Source organism: Phymastichus coffea, unplaced genomic scaffold (assembly GCF_024137745.1).
Source record: "Phymastichus coffea isolate CEN01 unplaced genomic scaffold, Cenicafe_Pcof_1.1 PCOF00134, whole genome shotgun sequence".
Classification (NCBI taxonomy): Eukaryota; Metazoa; Arthropoda; class Insecta; order Hymenoptera; family Eulophidae; genus Phymastichus; species Phymastichus coffea.
In genome coordinates this window covers 315361-332876 of record NW_026706945.1, presented here as the reverse complement: position 1 = coordinate 332876, position 17516 = coordinate 315361, and the positions used below count along the sequence as shown (strand labels likewise).

Genomic DNA, 17516 nt, shown 5'->3' with positions numbered 1-17516 from the left:
TTCGCACCATCGACGAGTTTTGCTGTCGAACGAGATTCCAACCTTGACTAAATATTACTAAGACGTTTTTTTCTAAAAGAAGATAAATTTTGAAAGTAAATTGGATAAATTTATAGTTACTTTTTTCTAACTGACCAAGGTATATTGTAGCGGGTTTACAGTTGTTATTATTGCTTAACTTTTTATTAGAACAAATTTTGATCAATGAAATTGTAAAAATACTTCGCTGTTCGTAACAAGAATTAATCTTCGAAATTGTTGTTAGGAAATGTCATAAAAGCGAAAGTATTGCTTCATTTCAGAAAAAAATTGGTAGTTTTATTGTTAATCTCACATTAACGTAATATTTTTATTAGTTAATAAATTGTTGCTGTAATTATCGTACGTAAACTTACTTTCCACATGAATGTTAAACGTACCAAGAAAAAATGTTGTTATGTTCTACACACAACAAAAAAATAACATGAAGTCAAATCTACTGACTCTTTCAATCGATTCGTCATCGGTTATTTATATAAACGCAATAGCGAAATCTCAGTAATCTCACTTTTCTGCATGATCAAGCATTTTGTACATCATCAGAGAGAGCAAATTCAAATTTTGAATGTTCATGCACTGCGTCAATTATCTAAGAAATTGAGTGATGTACGTAGAAAGTGAATTTCTAATGACACGGAGAGAGATGCATTGAAGTTGCATTGATGACGCTGCAATCTTACATCATTATGCATGAAAAATTATTTTCTTCGTACCTTCTATCAACAAATAATGCCGAATAGATTTCGCAAGCTTCTTTTTTATTGCAGACATTGAATGTATTATAAGAGTTTGATGGTACATTGTAGTGTTTGATGAATTATGAAAAATGATTGTTTACTTTTATAATTTGATTATCAACATTTATGATAGTAAATATAATTCTTAAATAATATTAATATTTAAAGGTATGTTATTACTCGATTTGTTAACTAAACAGTAATAATTTATCATATAAAACATATTTTTTTATTTGACATTACTATAATTTGTTATAATTTTTTAAGAACATATAGTCGATATAGTTAGCATAAGTGTAGCTGGTGTAGCTACATTATCACAAATGTTGAATTATTGTGTGCCAAAAATGAAACTATATTTGTCATTTTGTAATGATTACAAGAGATAAATATTTTCAAATAAAAATATATCGTATCAAAAGTGGTGACGGAATACAAATCGGTGTTGGCTATCTACTTATAATTTATAATTATTTTGGTGATTATAAAAATTATTATTACTTTGAAATGTTTTATTAAAATTGTAAATGATGTTATTACAGCTGAATTACAGTATTTATTAAATTATCATAAGTTTCTTAATTTTAAGATTATTATAAAATGTAATATATTACATATAAACTAAAACTTGTACCACTTACTATTCTAAATTTTCTTTTTATTTTATCGATATTCATGTAGTTAATAAAACTATTTAGAGAATTTTTGTAAAACTTTTATAAAAATTGTTAAACAATATTTTATGTTAATTTGTCGTTTACTTGAATCCTGCACTTCAAAATTTAAACAGTGAGGCATCCGAACTGCGTAGGTACTTTTATTTTAATTGATGAAGATTATATTGAACGTTGCTAATTGATGGAACTTGCAATAGTGTAGAATTGTACTTTGAATAAATTATAGTTAGCAAAGTTCACGAGTTAGAAAAATGCATTAAAAGAAGTCACGTTCATACTGAGCAGAGGATATCATTCTCTTGAAGATATTTAGTTAACAGGCATATTACTTAATCATTTATATGTATTATACGTAACAAATAGCTGTTAAATATTAAAGTTCGTCGGCACGCATGATAACAATTTCCGCGTCGATGGCGTTTCCGGTGAAAACTCGCCGTGACGTTCGAGTGTTATATAGGTGAACGGTCTTTATTTCTGTATCACCGATATTAATGTGTTTCCTGTGGAGTCATGTGACAATCCTTACTGATCGCCAGTACACGACCCATCGGTGCACGGAAAACTTTATTTTGCGAGTTGTTTTTTAACTCAACTGTGATCTATAAAGTAACTAAAGTGCCTAAAAATATCGTACAACCAAAAAGTTTAATGATAAAACTGGTATTGAAAGTAGAACTTGAAATTCATCGACATTTTTTGTTGATTTTTTCGAGAGAAATAGGTAGTCTTGCGCTACAAGTACTTTTGTAAGTTCAAATATGAAAAAATGAAGAACTAAAATTAGTATTAGTATAAAAATTTAATTGAAACTGACAAAAATATTGGTGATATGAAATTTTTTTCCTTAAAAGACGCGAACAGAATATTTGTTGACGTGGAAGTGTACATTTTTGTCTAATTTCTTGGTACTTTTTATCAGAAAATAACAGCACAATAAGTTTTTCGAAATTATCTTCCTGAACATAAATTTTTTCAATTTGATGATAATTATTATTTTACCTCAGAGGCTTATTCTACTGAAATATAAAGATTATATTGTGAAAAGAACTTTGAGTCGTTGTAGCTTAAACAAATGAATTTATTAATCAATGAAAGTTCAATTGAGTAAACGTAAATAATAAAAGTTTCAATCAAAGCTGACGAAAATTCGATAAATTCTCTATGCGAACCATCCTTTACGATTGACTTTTAATAAATCTCCGTTTCATACTCTAGTACATGAATACTCAGCCACTAACCTGCAGACTAATTGTATCGTAAATGCATGCACTCTTGAAAAAAATCTGTGGTCCTACTATTCGCTGCCACGTCATACTCACACTACTCTGTATAAAGCCGGAAAATCCCACAAGTGTTTGTGTATCCTGGTCGGTGCATCTCACTTCTCACTCATTTGTCGTTGGCTACTTGCGTGTACCTTCGCAATATTTAGTTTCGTAAAAGCATGAAATAAAGAGAAAAATGTGGCTGACCTTGCGGCGCTCACGTTTCGAGAAAGACACACTCGCAGTCCACAGGCGCACGCTCATCTCAAGTTAGTTGTTGTACGAGTGTCGGGCCGGCTGATACTTATTATCCGTGCACATTACTTTTGGTGAAAGAACATCTGTCCCTTTCGCTCAGGTAATGGATATTCCTCAGTTTTATCGGTCAAGGGAATTGGCCGCGATGTTGTTGTTTACGGCTGTGACTTTTCAACTGTGTTTTTTTTAATTTTGGTTACAATTTAAAGATCACCACAGTGCATTACATTATTGAATTTTTATCACTACATAAATAAACAAAATATTCCACTTCTATTAATTAACTGACGGTTCTTTCAGTACTAGTCTTTTTAAAACGGCTAATTGATTTTACTCCAATTGCTTATGCAAGCTCACAACTACTCTGTTGAAAGAAACATGCCAAATCCTTCAATGCCAACATTGTATTTGTGCATTGGAAGTTAGTAAGACACGCAACTTTCATTGCAGCACACTCAAAGTCTATTCACCGCAAAGAAAGAAAGACAAAGAGAGAGAAGCTTTTGAAGCCGTGCCTTAACCACCGCAAGGTAAATCAAAAGCCACCCGTTGTTGTCAATAATCTAGAAATATTAGATAAATGAAAGACTTTCTTTGAAAGATCAGAATGACATGTATCCATTGAATGATAGGAAGAGACGTTGTCAATTATGCGACGATCGCTTTCGTAAAGTTCACAATCGTTTCCGCTTAATGGATAATTGAATTGTTATCTTTAGAAAGTAAAACAAACCTTGAGAAGATTGTTATCGATCCTTGAATTGGCGACCTCGCTTTCCATACTGAAAGATTCATGAACATTTTTTGATAGTATGTTATCATATGGTTATTTAAACGAAGTCTAATTACGGATGTTTCTCAAAGTGAACAGAATTCGATAAAAAATGTATCCATCGTCTTAAGGTTGTGCGTATCCACTTACGAAATGTTTGCGTAACAAGGTGAGTCGATTTCGACTCTGGTAAATCCTTTTGGAGTCTCAATTATTTGAATGCATTGTGGTCACGTATCGGTGTAAGTTATGTAAATCCAAGGGTTGAGACGTGATGTCTACGTAGGTTTTAATTGAAGGTATTCATGTCTTTGCCGTAAGACTGACGAGTAGGATGTTGACAGCTTGGCAATGTCCGGTTATCTTGGTTTGATAGCTGATGATGAGTTGACAATTAATTTGTCTGTACTGAAGTGTATAATTATGCTTTTTATATTAACATTGCTTCTACATTCAAAGATTAACTTGGATCTACATGTTGGGAAAAGTTTTACTACGAAATTTTTTTCTATTTTTACAATTATCACTTTAAAAATTTTTGTTAAACCACTAGAATTGGGGTTCTCACGTACAAAAATCTAATTCAATTGGTTTTCATACTAACATTTTTTGCATTTTTTTTTCTTGAAAGTTAAGAGTTAGAGATTTTGTTTCTGTCTCAGGTTACCTTTATTAACTCTAATGCAATAACACCAACAATAAAATATTCTGATCTATAAAAAGGACAGTAATAACAATCATTTACGTCAAACAATTAATTAAATAAATAGAAATAACTAATAATAGCTTTACTATCAGACATAACTCTTACGCAAAACCACAAGACGTTTCAAAATATTTTTTTGCTTTGCAGAAAGCTTTGATCGACTAATTTAAAATTCGCTTTCACACGCGTATGAATCTGTTGAAAGATGTTAATGGATTCGATATTTCGTCCTCGCTCGCAAAACTATATAAAATATTACAGCATAATAATACAAAATATCTAAAGTGTAAAATTTTTTAGAAATATTAAACATTTGTATTTCTCTTAGATAGCGAAAGTGATCGCGAGATTGATAGTCGACTATGTATTACAAGGATCATGCAGGTTAACGATTGCTTCAAAGTTCTTCGTATACTAATCGTAATCACGGGGTTTTCTTGTGCATTTTGCAATAATAACATTCGCAATAGATGTCTGAATGAACTTTTTGTCGCGTGCACATCAGGCAACAGTTCAATTTATGCAATATGTGATCGCTTTTTGCAGCCTTTTTATCTGCCACGTACTTAAAGAGATTCATAAGTGGTTGTCTGAAAAAAAATGTATTTCACAACTAGTAAATAATTAAAAATAACGTGTTATTATTAAATGTCATATTTTTATATCATTTGCAATATTATGAACTACACTATCAATGAATGCTAATGTTAGTAACTTATTTAAATATCGTTTACACTTCACTTTATATCTTATAACAATTCTCTTGAATTTACGAATGATGTCTGTGAGGAGAAATTTGAAATGCTGTAGATAGAAATCATAATTGAAGAGCCAAGATGTTGATATGCGATTGAGAAAAGAAACTTCACTTTTCAAGTTTGCGTTCGAAAATTCAATAGGTTTGTCAGCGATACCAAAGTGAAATCACCATTGTCAAATTACACATCACTTTCTCATTATTTCCCCAAGTGTACACCTGTAAAAGACAATTATCTCATACATGCTCGCTTATTTTCTTCGATTATCCTTGCGATCAGTATTTTTTTAAATAACGGACCGATTTGAAGAAAAATTGGCTAGCTGTACCATTAAGGTTCCAGTAGTTACTGATTTTTCCTCGCTACGTAGGCATTAGTTGTAACTAGCACAGGAAAGCAATGTTATTATTAAAAAATGCTAATCTTGAACCGTTGTTAAATATTGCCCAATAGTAAAAGTAATTGCCATTCTTTAACATGCATATTTACAAATTGTTGCGGAAGTCGTTCCTACAAAACACTAAAAGAATTCTACAGCTCAGTCATTCGTGATCCGGAACAGAAGCTTATATAATTTTTTTTAATTTGAACTCAACAGACGCGGAGCGGATTTACATGGTATGCGGTACATAACAATTATATTCACTTGAAGAGATTTTAAGAGCCTAGTCCCAAAACAATTTCCCACGCAAGGCAGGCGCCTACGCGTGGGCAGCACGCCAGCAGATTTGAAAGGGAAAGTCTATAATGCGTGTACGCTTAGTCGTTATTACTCACGCGGTGCTGCTATTCGTCACTTGTAGTCTAACGTTTACCATAAATAGAAAAAGCAGTTAATCGCGTCACAATTGTTTAACTTTACTGGGTTCAGATAGGTGTCGGTGCCACAGTAGCGGTGAGGGATGACTGATTTATCGGCAAAAAGGTGGGTTGTATAACTGTTTCCTTGCGCAAATATTGATATTTTCTTGAGATTTCTTTAAAATAAATATCAAAAATTGTTCTTATCATTCCAGTTCATTATACCGTGATAGTAAATCGTGTGACTTGATTTCTAATTTTCAAGGGCATTTTATTATTCAACAAACACCTAACTGTAGATCTTCGTCAGTTAATTTGGCTACTCGTTTGAAATTATCTCAATGAGTTTAACTTTAAAGCATCAACGGCAAAATGTGAATACATTTTGACTCGTTTAAAGTTCATGCACTTTTTAGAAAGTGATATTGTACGATATTTTGTGACAAATCCGTTATATAATAACATAAAATTATAATTTTGAGTATTATTGACATATTCCACGTTTAATGAAAGGTATACGAATGCAGAAATAAAAATGGTTGCATAATTTGTAATTCATTAAAGACTAACAATACAAACATTTAACATTACTTTCTAAACTATTTATAAAAGTAGATTAAAGGGATTCAGTAGTCAGATTATGAGAAAAAAAAACCTAACTTATCTCCGAATATTATATAATTTTCTTTCATTTTTGAACTTTTTATAAATATTTCAGTCATCCACTATTCAAATTAACTGAAGGAATGGTGGATAATTGAGCTATTTACAATAAGTTAAAAACTGAATGAGAATAATGTAATATTCAAGGCATGATAGTAGACGTCGATAACTCTATGTATTTCTTATAAATCTACCACCTACTATTTTGCCGTAACGTATAACTAAACACTCTAAACCTAATACTAAACATTGTTACAAATAACGATTAAAAATACGTTCTATTGTACTATTTAAAAATAATTATCTCAATATAGTGTAAAAATATTGCATGTAAGCATATAGTTTGTCGAGTAGGTAATACTGCATAATTGTCTATCATTGAAATACTTTTAAAATAAATATTCTAAACCATTAAACTCATGTCTCATAAAAGAGTAAGAATAGTTAATTTATTTCTTATTACAAACAATTTGTCGTCTATTTTGGATAACATTCGTTTTAAAAGAAATTCAAAAGAAAGTATTATTTTTTTTACTTATTTATATTAGACCCAATTAATCCTTTGTGGAGAAACAATGTTAGCATTATACAATATGCAAAATAATACTGGCACGTACAGCTTGTGGTGTTAATTAAAATATATCCTGAACAATATTTAAACATTTTTCTCGAGTAGATCTGTTTTACTGATTAATTGTTACTTTCGTGTAAAAGTAAAACGGCTTCCTTGCATATGTTGTTTTTCAAAATTATCTTGAACGATGCAGTCAACGTTTTTATGATCGAAATTATCATTATAGTATTTGCATTAAATACATTTAATATCTGCATTTTAAATTTGGCCTCGCTTTGCCATACTTGGACTTACGTACTTATATTTTGCATGCTTGTTTTAATTTATATAATATATCGAAGTCTCAAAACTTTCTAAACTGGATTCAAAATGAAAAACTCAAAAGAATTCAGATTTACCACAGTTTGTAATCGGTTTACGATTCCGGCTGCATAATAAAGCTATTATTTTAGAGAAAATGTAAGAATGCATACTATCTGAGTTTTTTTATTCGCTAAACGACTGCGGATACGTTAATTTGAGTCAACTAAATGGAGAAATTCATCTTCATAATTACCTCGCGTTATCTCGTTTGTGACCGCAGAATCCTTGTTCCATAAATCGTGAATCCAATATCTCATTGTCGTTCAATTCCACGCGTTGTTAAATTACTTAATATCAAAATTTTGCTTCAATTTTCTTAAGATTTCTAATGTACAGTATTATTGTTTTACATATGAATTTAAAAATATAATTTTATTATTTGAAACTACTCATCTTGATATTTGATATATTTGAGTAGTAGTTACGAGATTAGGCGACTAATTCATAAAGGAAATGAACAACAGATAAAAAAGATTTATAAAGCTTTAATATAATAGATGAATTACATAAAAACGTATTTTTATAATTATATTGTTATTATTTAATTTTATATTCAAGAGAAAACTCGATATTCATGATATCTAGAAACTTATATCAGAATGTATACTGCAAATTTGTTCTATTTACTTGAATAGTACATTGAAGATTCACTATAAGAATAATAGCACGATTCTTGGTGCTTCTGATGACAAACATTCATCATTTACATTTAGTTTTGCTCAATTTACTCCTATTGCATGTAATTATAATCCGCATACAAACCTGATTACAAGAAAGTGATAAAATAAATAAATAACAATTTTTATTGATATAACATTGTTAAAGCTATAAAAGAAATTATAAAGCGTAAAGACGAACTTCTTTTTCACTCGTGTATTGCTCTCATATTTTGTCATCGGCTTGTGATGATTGCACAAGATTTACACATTTAGTTTTGTCCGAAACTATGCCTTTCCTTCGACGTATATGTCACTCTTACTCTCGAAAAGAACGCAAGTCCCCACTCTGGCATATTTTAAAATTAAAACTAGCGGAACTAGTCCAGCGGGGAATCTGATCGACGAATCGTAGATCACATTTCCCGACCCAAATCCCTTCACTAAATCTAATCAATAACCGACTATATATAAGGAGGCCCGTGTTCATCTTCTTCATAAGATACAAACGCCAAATATACGTATACAAAGAGAGTGAGAGAGAGAGAGAGTCTGCAGCGTGCTGAGAACAGCTGACTGTATTGGTCGAACGCGCGCGGGCGCCTCTCACTCTCTGCGGAAGTCGCTCATAGAAAGTCGCTTGCTCGGTTCGACGCTCGCTTACTCTGCCGCGTGCCTCCATTCGGTTCAGTAACTATATAACAACAACACCTTGTTCGCCAAATCTTCTGCTCGCAACATCTCCAATACACAAACATGTCGGCTGCTGCGGCTGGAGTGATAAGGTGCACTGCTGCGGATTATTGTGGACCCAACGTACTTTACTCGAGCGGCAAAGCCGTCTTTGGGCTGATCTTTCTCATGTTCTTCTTCTGCTCGGGCTTCGTGTTGAGGCTCGCCGTGGAGGTATTTTACTTCAAGTGCCATGCGCTACACGTTTGCTGATTATGGAGCAACGACGACCCGATGGCTGCTGCTGCTACGATCGCGAATAGGTATTTCTTTTCTTTCGCTTATTATTCTTCGTCTTGCTTAGCCGATTGATTGTGTAAGCTTTTGTAACGCATTGGTCACCGAGTTCGTTGCCAAGTTACGTAAAGATGCGCTGCTCTGTTATTTTAGCTTGTTCGTAACTAGTCTGACTCATTAGCCGGTCTATTGTTAGTTAAGTCCTTTCTTCGTGCGAGCTCGATCAAGTTTCTTACGTTGCAATTATTATTAAAAGCGGACTTCGTATTAGCGTAAACGTTTTTCAGTCACAATCGTAAACATCGAATATCTTCCTCAAGAATTCATCGATCTTTCATATCATAAATCTAGTTCACAGCCTTATCAATCTATCACCGTATTTCAGGTTGTTTTGAAACCAACCAAAAAACGAAACCTCACAACGAGTAATACCTGATCGGCAATAGGCTTATGTAATTTAACGGCTGGTTGGTTTTACAAAAGAAAGTGCCGACTCGCGCTTGCCAAGTACATATCCGAACCAACCGCGGGTTCGATTCATACTAATGTTTATGCACTTAGAAAACTAGAATTTCCATTTCTTACATCGTTTCGCCTGATTTCAACCAGAAATAAAAAAATAAGAGAATAGTAATCTATAGAATATTATTCGAATACGTACACATGTTGAACCGAACCCACTTTTACTTGGACGGCTTACGTAACGTGTGTACCTTGCTTTAAGTACCTCGTTGGTGATGATTTCGTAGTCGGTACACGCGCCGCCATGCTAAAGTCAAGACGATGTATGCGAGACATGACACACGCAGAGGGGATTGTCACAGTTGTGCGTTGGCTTTTCAGATGTGATCATTGTTTTGTGTCTTTCTCAGGGAGGTTTCTCTTGAGCTTGTAGCTCGATAGAAATATTGAAATACATTATTAAAAGATTTTTTATAACCGTGAGTAATCGAGTGTATGTCAATTGCAAACGAAAGTTTGATATCTGCTGATTCATATTAGTGATTCACTTTCCCTTTAGAAGAAAAAATTTTTATGTAGTTTCATTACTATGGGCAAACCGTTTGATAATCGTAAATAATGCATTGAAAGTGAAAGTTATATTTAATTTTCTTACTTTCTGTGAAATTCTTTGGGCGTCAAAGCATTAAAAACTTGAGTACAACAATTATGGTAGTTAGGATGCAATGATTAATGTTATAAATTCATTAAGTTGATACAAAATAAAAGCAACCTTATCAGGTGTGGTCAAGTTATACATATATCTGTTGGCATTGCAATTATTTGGTAATAACTTGTTGAATTAGAAAACTTGCTTCTATATCCGGAAAAAGTTTTTCTTTTCTTACCATAAAACGAAAGTCTTTACGCGACTGCGAGTCTCAAAAATGTGATGTGTCGATAAGAAAAAAATGTCATGTTCGATAAGAAAGAAATTAAATTTGAATTTTTTTCTTCCATGTAGCTGAAATTCTCTTCTTACTTTCCAAAATTTCACATCCTGCGTTTTCTAAATGGCGTTTCCCAACGAGCGAGAAAAGTAATGCTGCATAGCTGCGAAAAACTCAGGTCTTACTTCAAGTTTGCACTTTCAAACCCGTGATACTCGAAGCGTTCTTTTATGATCGAGGTATGAATAACGACCAAGAGAATCGTTAAATACGATCCTCGTTAAAACAAACGACGCCCATGTACAAAGTACCTCATTAGAGATTTCTGTTTGGGTCCCTACAGCAGCAGCATGACGATGATCGCGAAAAGCATAGCCTCTCCTATCAGGATTTATTAATGCATGTGTTGTCCGCGCTCAAATTGTTTTATGATTGCGATTGAGAGAATGTAAAACTCATTTATCACGCGAAAAACTCTTACCTCTGCCGCAACTCGAGACTGAATGTTGCTGCATTTATACAGCGCACTCTATCCTCGATGCGCATGTTTGCTTTCATTAATTGCTACTGTAGTATCCGATTCGTTCAAAAGTGATATGTCATATTGAATATTTTTGGATGAAACAATATGTCCGGGATTTGAATCTCGGCTACGTTAGTCTGGGAATGCTATACGGGTATTTTAAATGCGATTTAAATAAAATGAATGTTTTCGTCTGTTCAATTTCATTTAAGAAAAAAATTCTTGCATTAGAAATATAACAATACACTCAATAATTTAAAATGTAATAATCCAAAAAGCCTATTAGATAATTGAGGTAAAGTAGAGCGAATGAAGTATGACACTAGTTTAATTGTTATTCTTTAATTTAATCATGTTTTATTATACAGTATCGATGCTATTTTTAACCATTTACATTCGTCAGTTTTTATCGATATTACATGTTACATCATTATTTTTCGCCTCGTAAAAGTCATTACAATTTGTATTTTCATACATTATTATCACTCTGTCGTAACAAAAAAAAAAAACAAAAAATCAGTTCGGAACCAACTCAATCATAATACCATTTTGTTAATTACGTGATTGCCAGAAGTACTCTGCCATAAAAATTATTCGACTCATCGAAAAAAGAGGTACGTAAAATACAGAGGTCGCCTCGAAGAAAGTTTCGCGGTCAAGACGTTATGTATCATCAGCGGCGACAACTGCGTCGCATAGAAAAAAAGGACCCACAAGAAAATTACCACAATGAACTTTCTGATTTTTGAAAATACGTATCTTCACTTTCGTTTCGTAGGCTTCGTTTTCTGCCCTTCAAATTACTGTCTTCGTATCCGCATATCTTAATTGGTGTATATTGCCTTGTTAAGTATATCGGCAAGGATGTTTGTTTTCTCTCCTGTATTCATAAAGTTACTCAAAAGATTACACGAAAATCAGCTGCTTCGACATTGCGTAAGGATAACTTGAATCAAATTTATAAATATTATGTTATCCTGCGTAAATAAATCTCAATAGCTGATCTAATTAGTACTGTCATTGTATGAAATTATTGATATATTTTTCTAGCTGAAAATTAATTATTAAAAAACAATCCACGAAGATTAAACTATCTATAAAAGTTCTATATAACTGTCTATAAAGTTATTTAGCTGAGCTATTTATTTTGTAGGTAAAATTGGCACATAATGACTGATTTACATGAATAACTGAAGTAATATATTCTCAACAAATGTCTATATAGACAAATGACATTTTGGAGATAATGACATTATTATATACCAGACAAACAACTGCGACTAAAGTAAGCAAATGACTACTGAGTACATTCTCTTTTGAATTGAATTAACCAAAATAATAAGTAAGTATAATATTTCATGACTCTAGTATACAAAGACTGTTACAGGACGGTAAACACATACCATGCATTTATAAAATCATTCTTCAAATATCATAGGCACTTCAATTACATGTTTCATGTTGTTGCTAAATATGAAATTCTTATATAGAATTTCGGCTTATAAAAGCTATTTATTCGTTCACAGATGAATCTAAGATTTTGCGCTATAGTGATGTTATCAATGCTGGTAGCAGCCATCTTCCTCAATCTCGTCAGCTGCGAGGCCAACGTAAGTAACTTGGCCTTGGAGAAGGAACGAGTTGCTCGCAAATACTTCGAGCTCGAGGATTTGAATAAATTCGATTTTCAAGTGGTTACGACAAGCAACACTGGGAATATACGCTTAAAAAGAGCCGCTCAGCAGCAACAACGATTGATCAGACAACAAACTCCGCAAAAGAAACAGAGACCCGGATTCTTTTGGACCCTCGCCAGGGTTACATACGAGGTGCGTGTGAAATTTTTTTTTCTTTGTTTGGGGAGAGTGGAAGGGGAAGGTTTTCATAAAGGTCGAAACTTATAAGGATTGAATTTCCGTGCAATATAAAAAAATCGAATAGTATATAGAAATGTAATAAGGAAAAGTTGTCTGGAAAAGATTGTGGCACCAATTTTTAGTTAATTTTACGAATACATTTGAAGATAGAAAGGTTTTATAATATTTATTTTTCATTTATTATAGTAAAATTAAGCGACAGTTGGCGATTTCAATACAGTAAAATGTTGCCAAGACAATAATTACTACGTGTTATTATAGAGTTTTAATGTCAGCAATTAGTAGAAAGCGTCATTTTGCTCAGTAAAAAGAATTATTGGATTGACCTAGATATTGAACTTACATAATTTGAAGTGAAGTTATATGGGTTATGAATAATCAGTCCTCCACCTGTTCTTAAATATAGTCAACAGACAAAATAGAATTTTAAAACACATTTTAATTTTAAATTTATTTTTGCTATTGGTGTAATTAAGACTCATAATGCAACGACAAACGGATATTAGCAAATCAAGTTTCTCTGCTATGTTTTCTTCGCAACACTTAATCCTCATTATTCCCAATAACCACGCATCAGCTCGTATTAGGAATCTCTAAAAAAGAAAGCTGGTTGTATAACACTCATTCTTTAATTTATACGTAATATTAGTATGTGAATTTATGCGAATAGCCGATGAAGTAACACTCGACCATACAGAAGCTCGAATGTTTTTTCTTTCAAACCACAAAGAAATTTAAAAGGTATGAGAGCGAGACTTGTTGAAAGGTGACTAAATTTAGTACTTTTCAATATGTTTTTATAAGCTAGTGTGTAGACTTCACATGTTACGTGAGCGCTAATTGATTCAATGATGATTAAGGAGGTTTGCTTTAGCTATTGTTGTGTTACTTGATGCGTAACTGCTGTTTTTATTTTTGAAAGGTTATTTTTCAATTCACAGAATTTAATTAATAGATGCGAAACTTCTCTTAAATAAAAATTAATTGCACCGATAAAGCAGTCAAGTGTTTTTAATTAAATCGAACTAATAAAGAAAAACTGCAGAACGTAGACATCATGAAGTAACCGAAATCGCCTGTCAAAGTGACATAAGATAACTCCCCGATGCAAGAAAAAAACGACATATACAAGTGCGTGTTGTAGCCAATTGAAATTTAAAGAGTTGGTGATGCGAAAAAAGCAAACGAAAGCAGATCAGAAACGAAGCTGCTCTTGCTTTCGTTCGAGTCTCTGTATAAGAATTTATCGCTGCTCTGAAATTAACATTTTTATCGCAGATCGATACATGCTTGCGTAAGCTTCATAAAGTGAATGGACTGACTCTTTTTTTGCACATGCATGTGACAGCTACTGCCGAAGTCGATGAGAGATGCGTTAAAACTTGTTTCTTTGAGATATTTTTCGTCTTTGATACGTCGTTATTGGACCTTCGGGACGAGTTTCGATTTCGCTGGGTGAAAATGTGTTGCAAAATAATGATTTATGAAATTTGATTACATATCGGACTGTCAATTATACAGATAAATCTAACAGATAGTAGGGCCCACAATATAATTTTGATCTACATCATTTAATGAGAATGTTTCAAAGCTCAGAATACACTTTGTTGGATTTTAAGTAGATTAGATCCAGTTTAGTCAGACAGGACAGAAATAAAACGAAGACTTTTAATTCTGCTACATCAAATTGTCAGGACTGAAATAGTAAATAAAAATAAAAACTTGTGTGTGTGTGTGTGTGTGTGTGTGTGTGTGTGTGTGTGTGTGTGTGTGTATGTTCCATTCAGGGGTATTTTAATTTCTTTAAAAATAATTTTATAAAAAATAAAAAATTTCGTTTGCTTTCAGTAGAAGTACTACTGATAGCAACACGTGAACACACAGACAAATGTTAAAAGTCTGAACTGACAGAAAATTGTATATATTGCTCGCTGTAAATGAAACGGAGAGTTATTATTATATTTTGCAATCCAATTGGCCTTCGAAATCTTAGTAATACATGACTTCTTTTGTCGGTTGAATATTTTTTCTACAGACAATATCGAAAAAATTACAAAACTCAATGCTTTGCCATATATGCGCGCATTATTATCTTCCATGAGCCGTAAGTCAAATATTATCTTTTGCAAATCAAATTTCTGACGTACGTAACCTAGATGATTTTTCAATTTGACGCTTATTTAAAAATTCACAATAGCATTGCTTGCGTATGTGTTAACAAAGTATGCAATCGAGTTAAATAACAAAGAGGTCTAAGCTCTCACCAACTTGTATATCATTGAAACGCTTGAAAACTGCTCACAACGTCACTCACCGCGTATGTAAGGTTGCCTTCATCACGGCACTAGAATGTACACTACAGTGGCTTGTAACTCGGCGCTAAAAATTACCGGCAAAGTCAGTTGTATCCGGTAAAAGCAAGCCAACAACGTCTTCTTGCCTATTGAAAGCAATCACGTAACTTGACCTGTTTATAATCGTTAATTATAACTTTGCACCATGCTAATAGCTCACTTATTGTTAATATTGCGCGTCTCTTTTCTTCCGGAGACCTTGACAGAAATGCTCGTTTCCACAAAGTTTAACGCTCTGTGCAGTCTCTTCGCGGTTTCATAACGTCTTTTCGCTTTTATTGCGCGCTCTCGAGCTAATGCATCTGGAGCGAGCGCTATGCGCTTATGCTGGGTGTGAACTTCTATGCTATAGATAGGATCATTGTGTTTCCTAAGTGACAAATAGAATTTATGTAGATAAAGCTTTACGCTGGAATGATATTATTCGCATTGTATAACGCGAAGGTGATTTACGTGAACAAAAAATTTAATGAGATTTTTCTCTATTACAGACTTTCAATGATACGCGTTCGGCAATCCAACAGATAAGTCAGATAGTTAATGAGGCCATCCCAGCCGAGCAGCCAAAAAAGACGAAGAAGCCGACAGTGCCGCCCAAGTCGTCGTCAGCTAATTTGAAAGCTGACGAGACTGCGAGTGCAGGTATCAACGCAACGACACTTGCACCAACGACTACGACTGAAGAATTTAAATTGACGAGGCCTCTACTTCAGAGTATTCTTAGGCGAAATGTTAAGGGTTTAGTTAGATTGTTTAACATCGAGTGGAAGGATGCTATGAACGTAAGAATTTGATTCCTTTCTTGTAAAAAGTTAGTAAGTGAAACATAAATACGAGCATTCATATAAAGTTAGAATAATCTAAACTATAATTCCTCAATCTAACATATGAGATGTACGCAATGAGATGCGTTTTCAATTCGTGGAAATTACCGAAAGCGATATAAGTTTGACCGGTTAAATCCAAATATTTCATCTGCTCGAGGATGAAGCCTGATATAGCATGATAATTGCTGACTGATGTTGCAATGCAGCGATTTCTTCGATTAATTTCATCCCGTTGTGAAAAGTAATTTTGGCATTACGTAAAGTTTTAGACTGCAATTGCACTTTTCGTTCTTAATCGCGCATATACTCCGATATCTTCCCTTCCTCGTAATCCACATCATCATTTAATCGTGTAACAATTCTCACTTATACGATATCACGTTACGTAATTAGTTAATTTTTTAGATTTAAGGATTTCGCGATATCGTGACTTGCTGACGATCACACTTACATCGCGATGCTCTGTGAACGTATTAAATCAACAGTTTGAGGGATAACATTACGTTTGGAAAATGTATGCTTGTTAGATAATTTCTTTATAGGTGAAATATCATATGAAAAAAATTATGAAATTGATAATTGTACATAATAAAATTCTTAAGATCAAACCTTCTTAACGCATAATAATTGTAAAATTTTCATATTTATTAACGAAATGTATTTTTGCAGGAATCTCGGAAAACCGTGGTTGAGTTCCGACGTGACCTTGGCAAAGAGATCGGGAAGTACCTGCAAGACAATCCAAACGCCTACCGATAACGAGATGCGATCACCCACATTTACAATAGACGTGTGGGCTTCCAATATAATCGTCGAGAAGTTTTAGGGGAGAAAAATTCGCCTTGCATTGCCAAAGACTTTGATAAAATATAAAAGATGGAGGCTAAACTTGCGCGAGTGCAGTGAATCTTTGTTTGTATCAAAGAATGTATAGTTTTGTATATTTATTACGCTGTGTCGTCAAGCCATTAAGACGTTTTACGTTCCCATTGTGTGTACTACCATTTCATGCGCTAGCTCGCACGCTACAACACGTTAATTGTGCGTGCTGCGTACGAAAAAAATACATGTAAATATAAGGCATTGTAATTCGACGTTGAAATGTTTTAACCAAGCATTGCCTATGTCTGGCTCAACTGGAATTTTAATAGCCAAGCCGACGACGAGAAAGATAACATTGTGAAGACGACGGCGTATAAAACGTTGTCAGTTGTATTATTTGTGTAAAGAAACGGCATAAAGAAAAGTATTCCGTTAACATGACTCTTAACGAATAATAAAAATGGTATTTTGATTTTATGTA

The 17516-nt window shown here is 33.2% G+C and overlaps 1 protein-coding gene across 7 annotated transcripts; it reads left to right on the top strand.

Annotated features, from left to right (window-relative positions):
- Window positions 1-2983: 2983 nt before the first annotated feature.
- On the top strand, window positions 2984-17516 carry LOC131671740 (uncharacterized). 7 transcript variants are annotated; one of them, XM_058948406.1, is made up of 6 exons: window positions 2984-3079; window positions 3430-3509; window positions 12309-12440; window positions 12682-12984; window positions 15878-16168; window positions 16883-17516. In XM_058948406.1, exons 3-6 carry the CDS (start codon window positions 12402-12404, stop codon window positions 16970-16972), a joined length of 723 nt encoding a protein of 240 aa, XP_058804389.1. In that variant the 5' UTR covers window positions 2984-3079; window positions 3430-3509; window positions 12309-12401; the 3' UTR covers window positions 16973-17516. The 7 variants fall into 7 exon arrangements, with proteins under 7 accessions (XP_058804389.1, XP_058804395.1, XP_058804393.1 ...); XM_058948412.1 differs by having other exon boundaries at window positions 15878-16197; window positions 16883-16966; XM_058948410.1 differs by lacking the exon at window positions 12309-12440.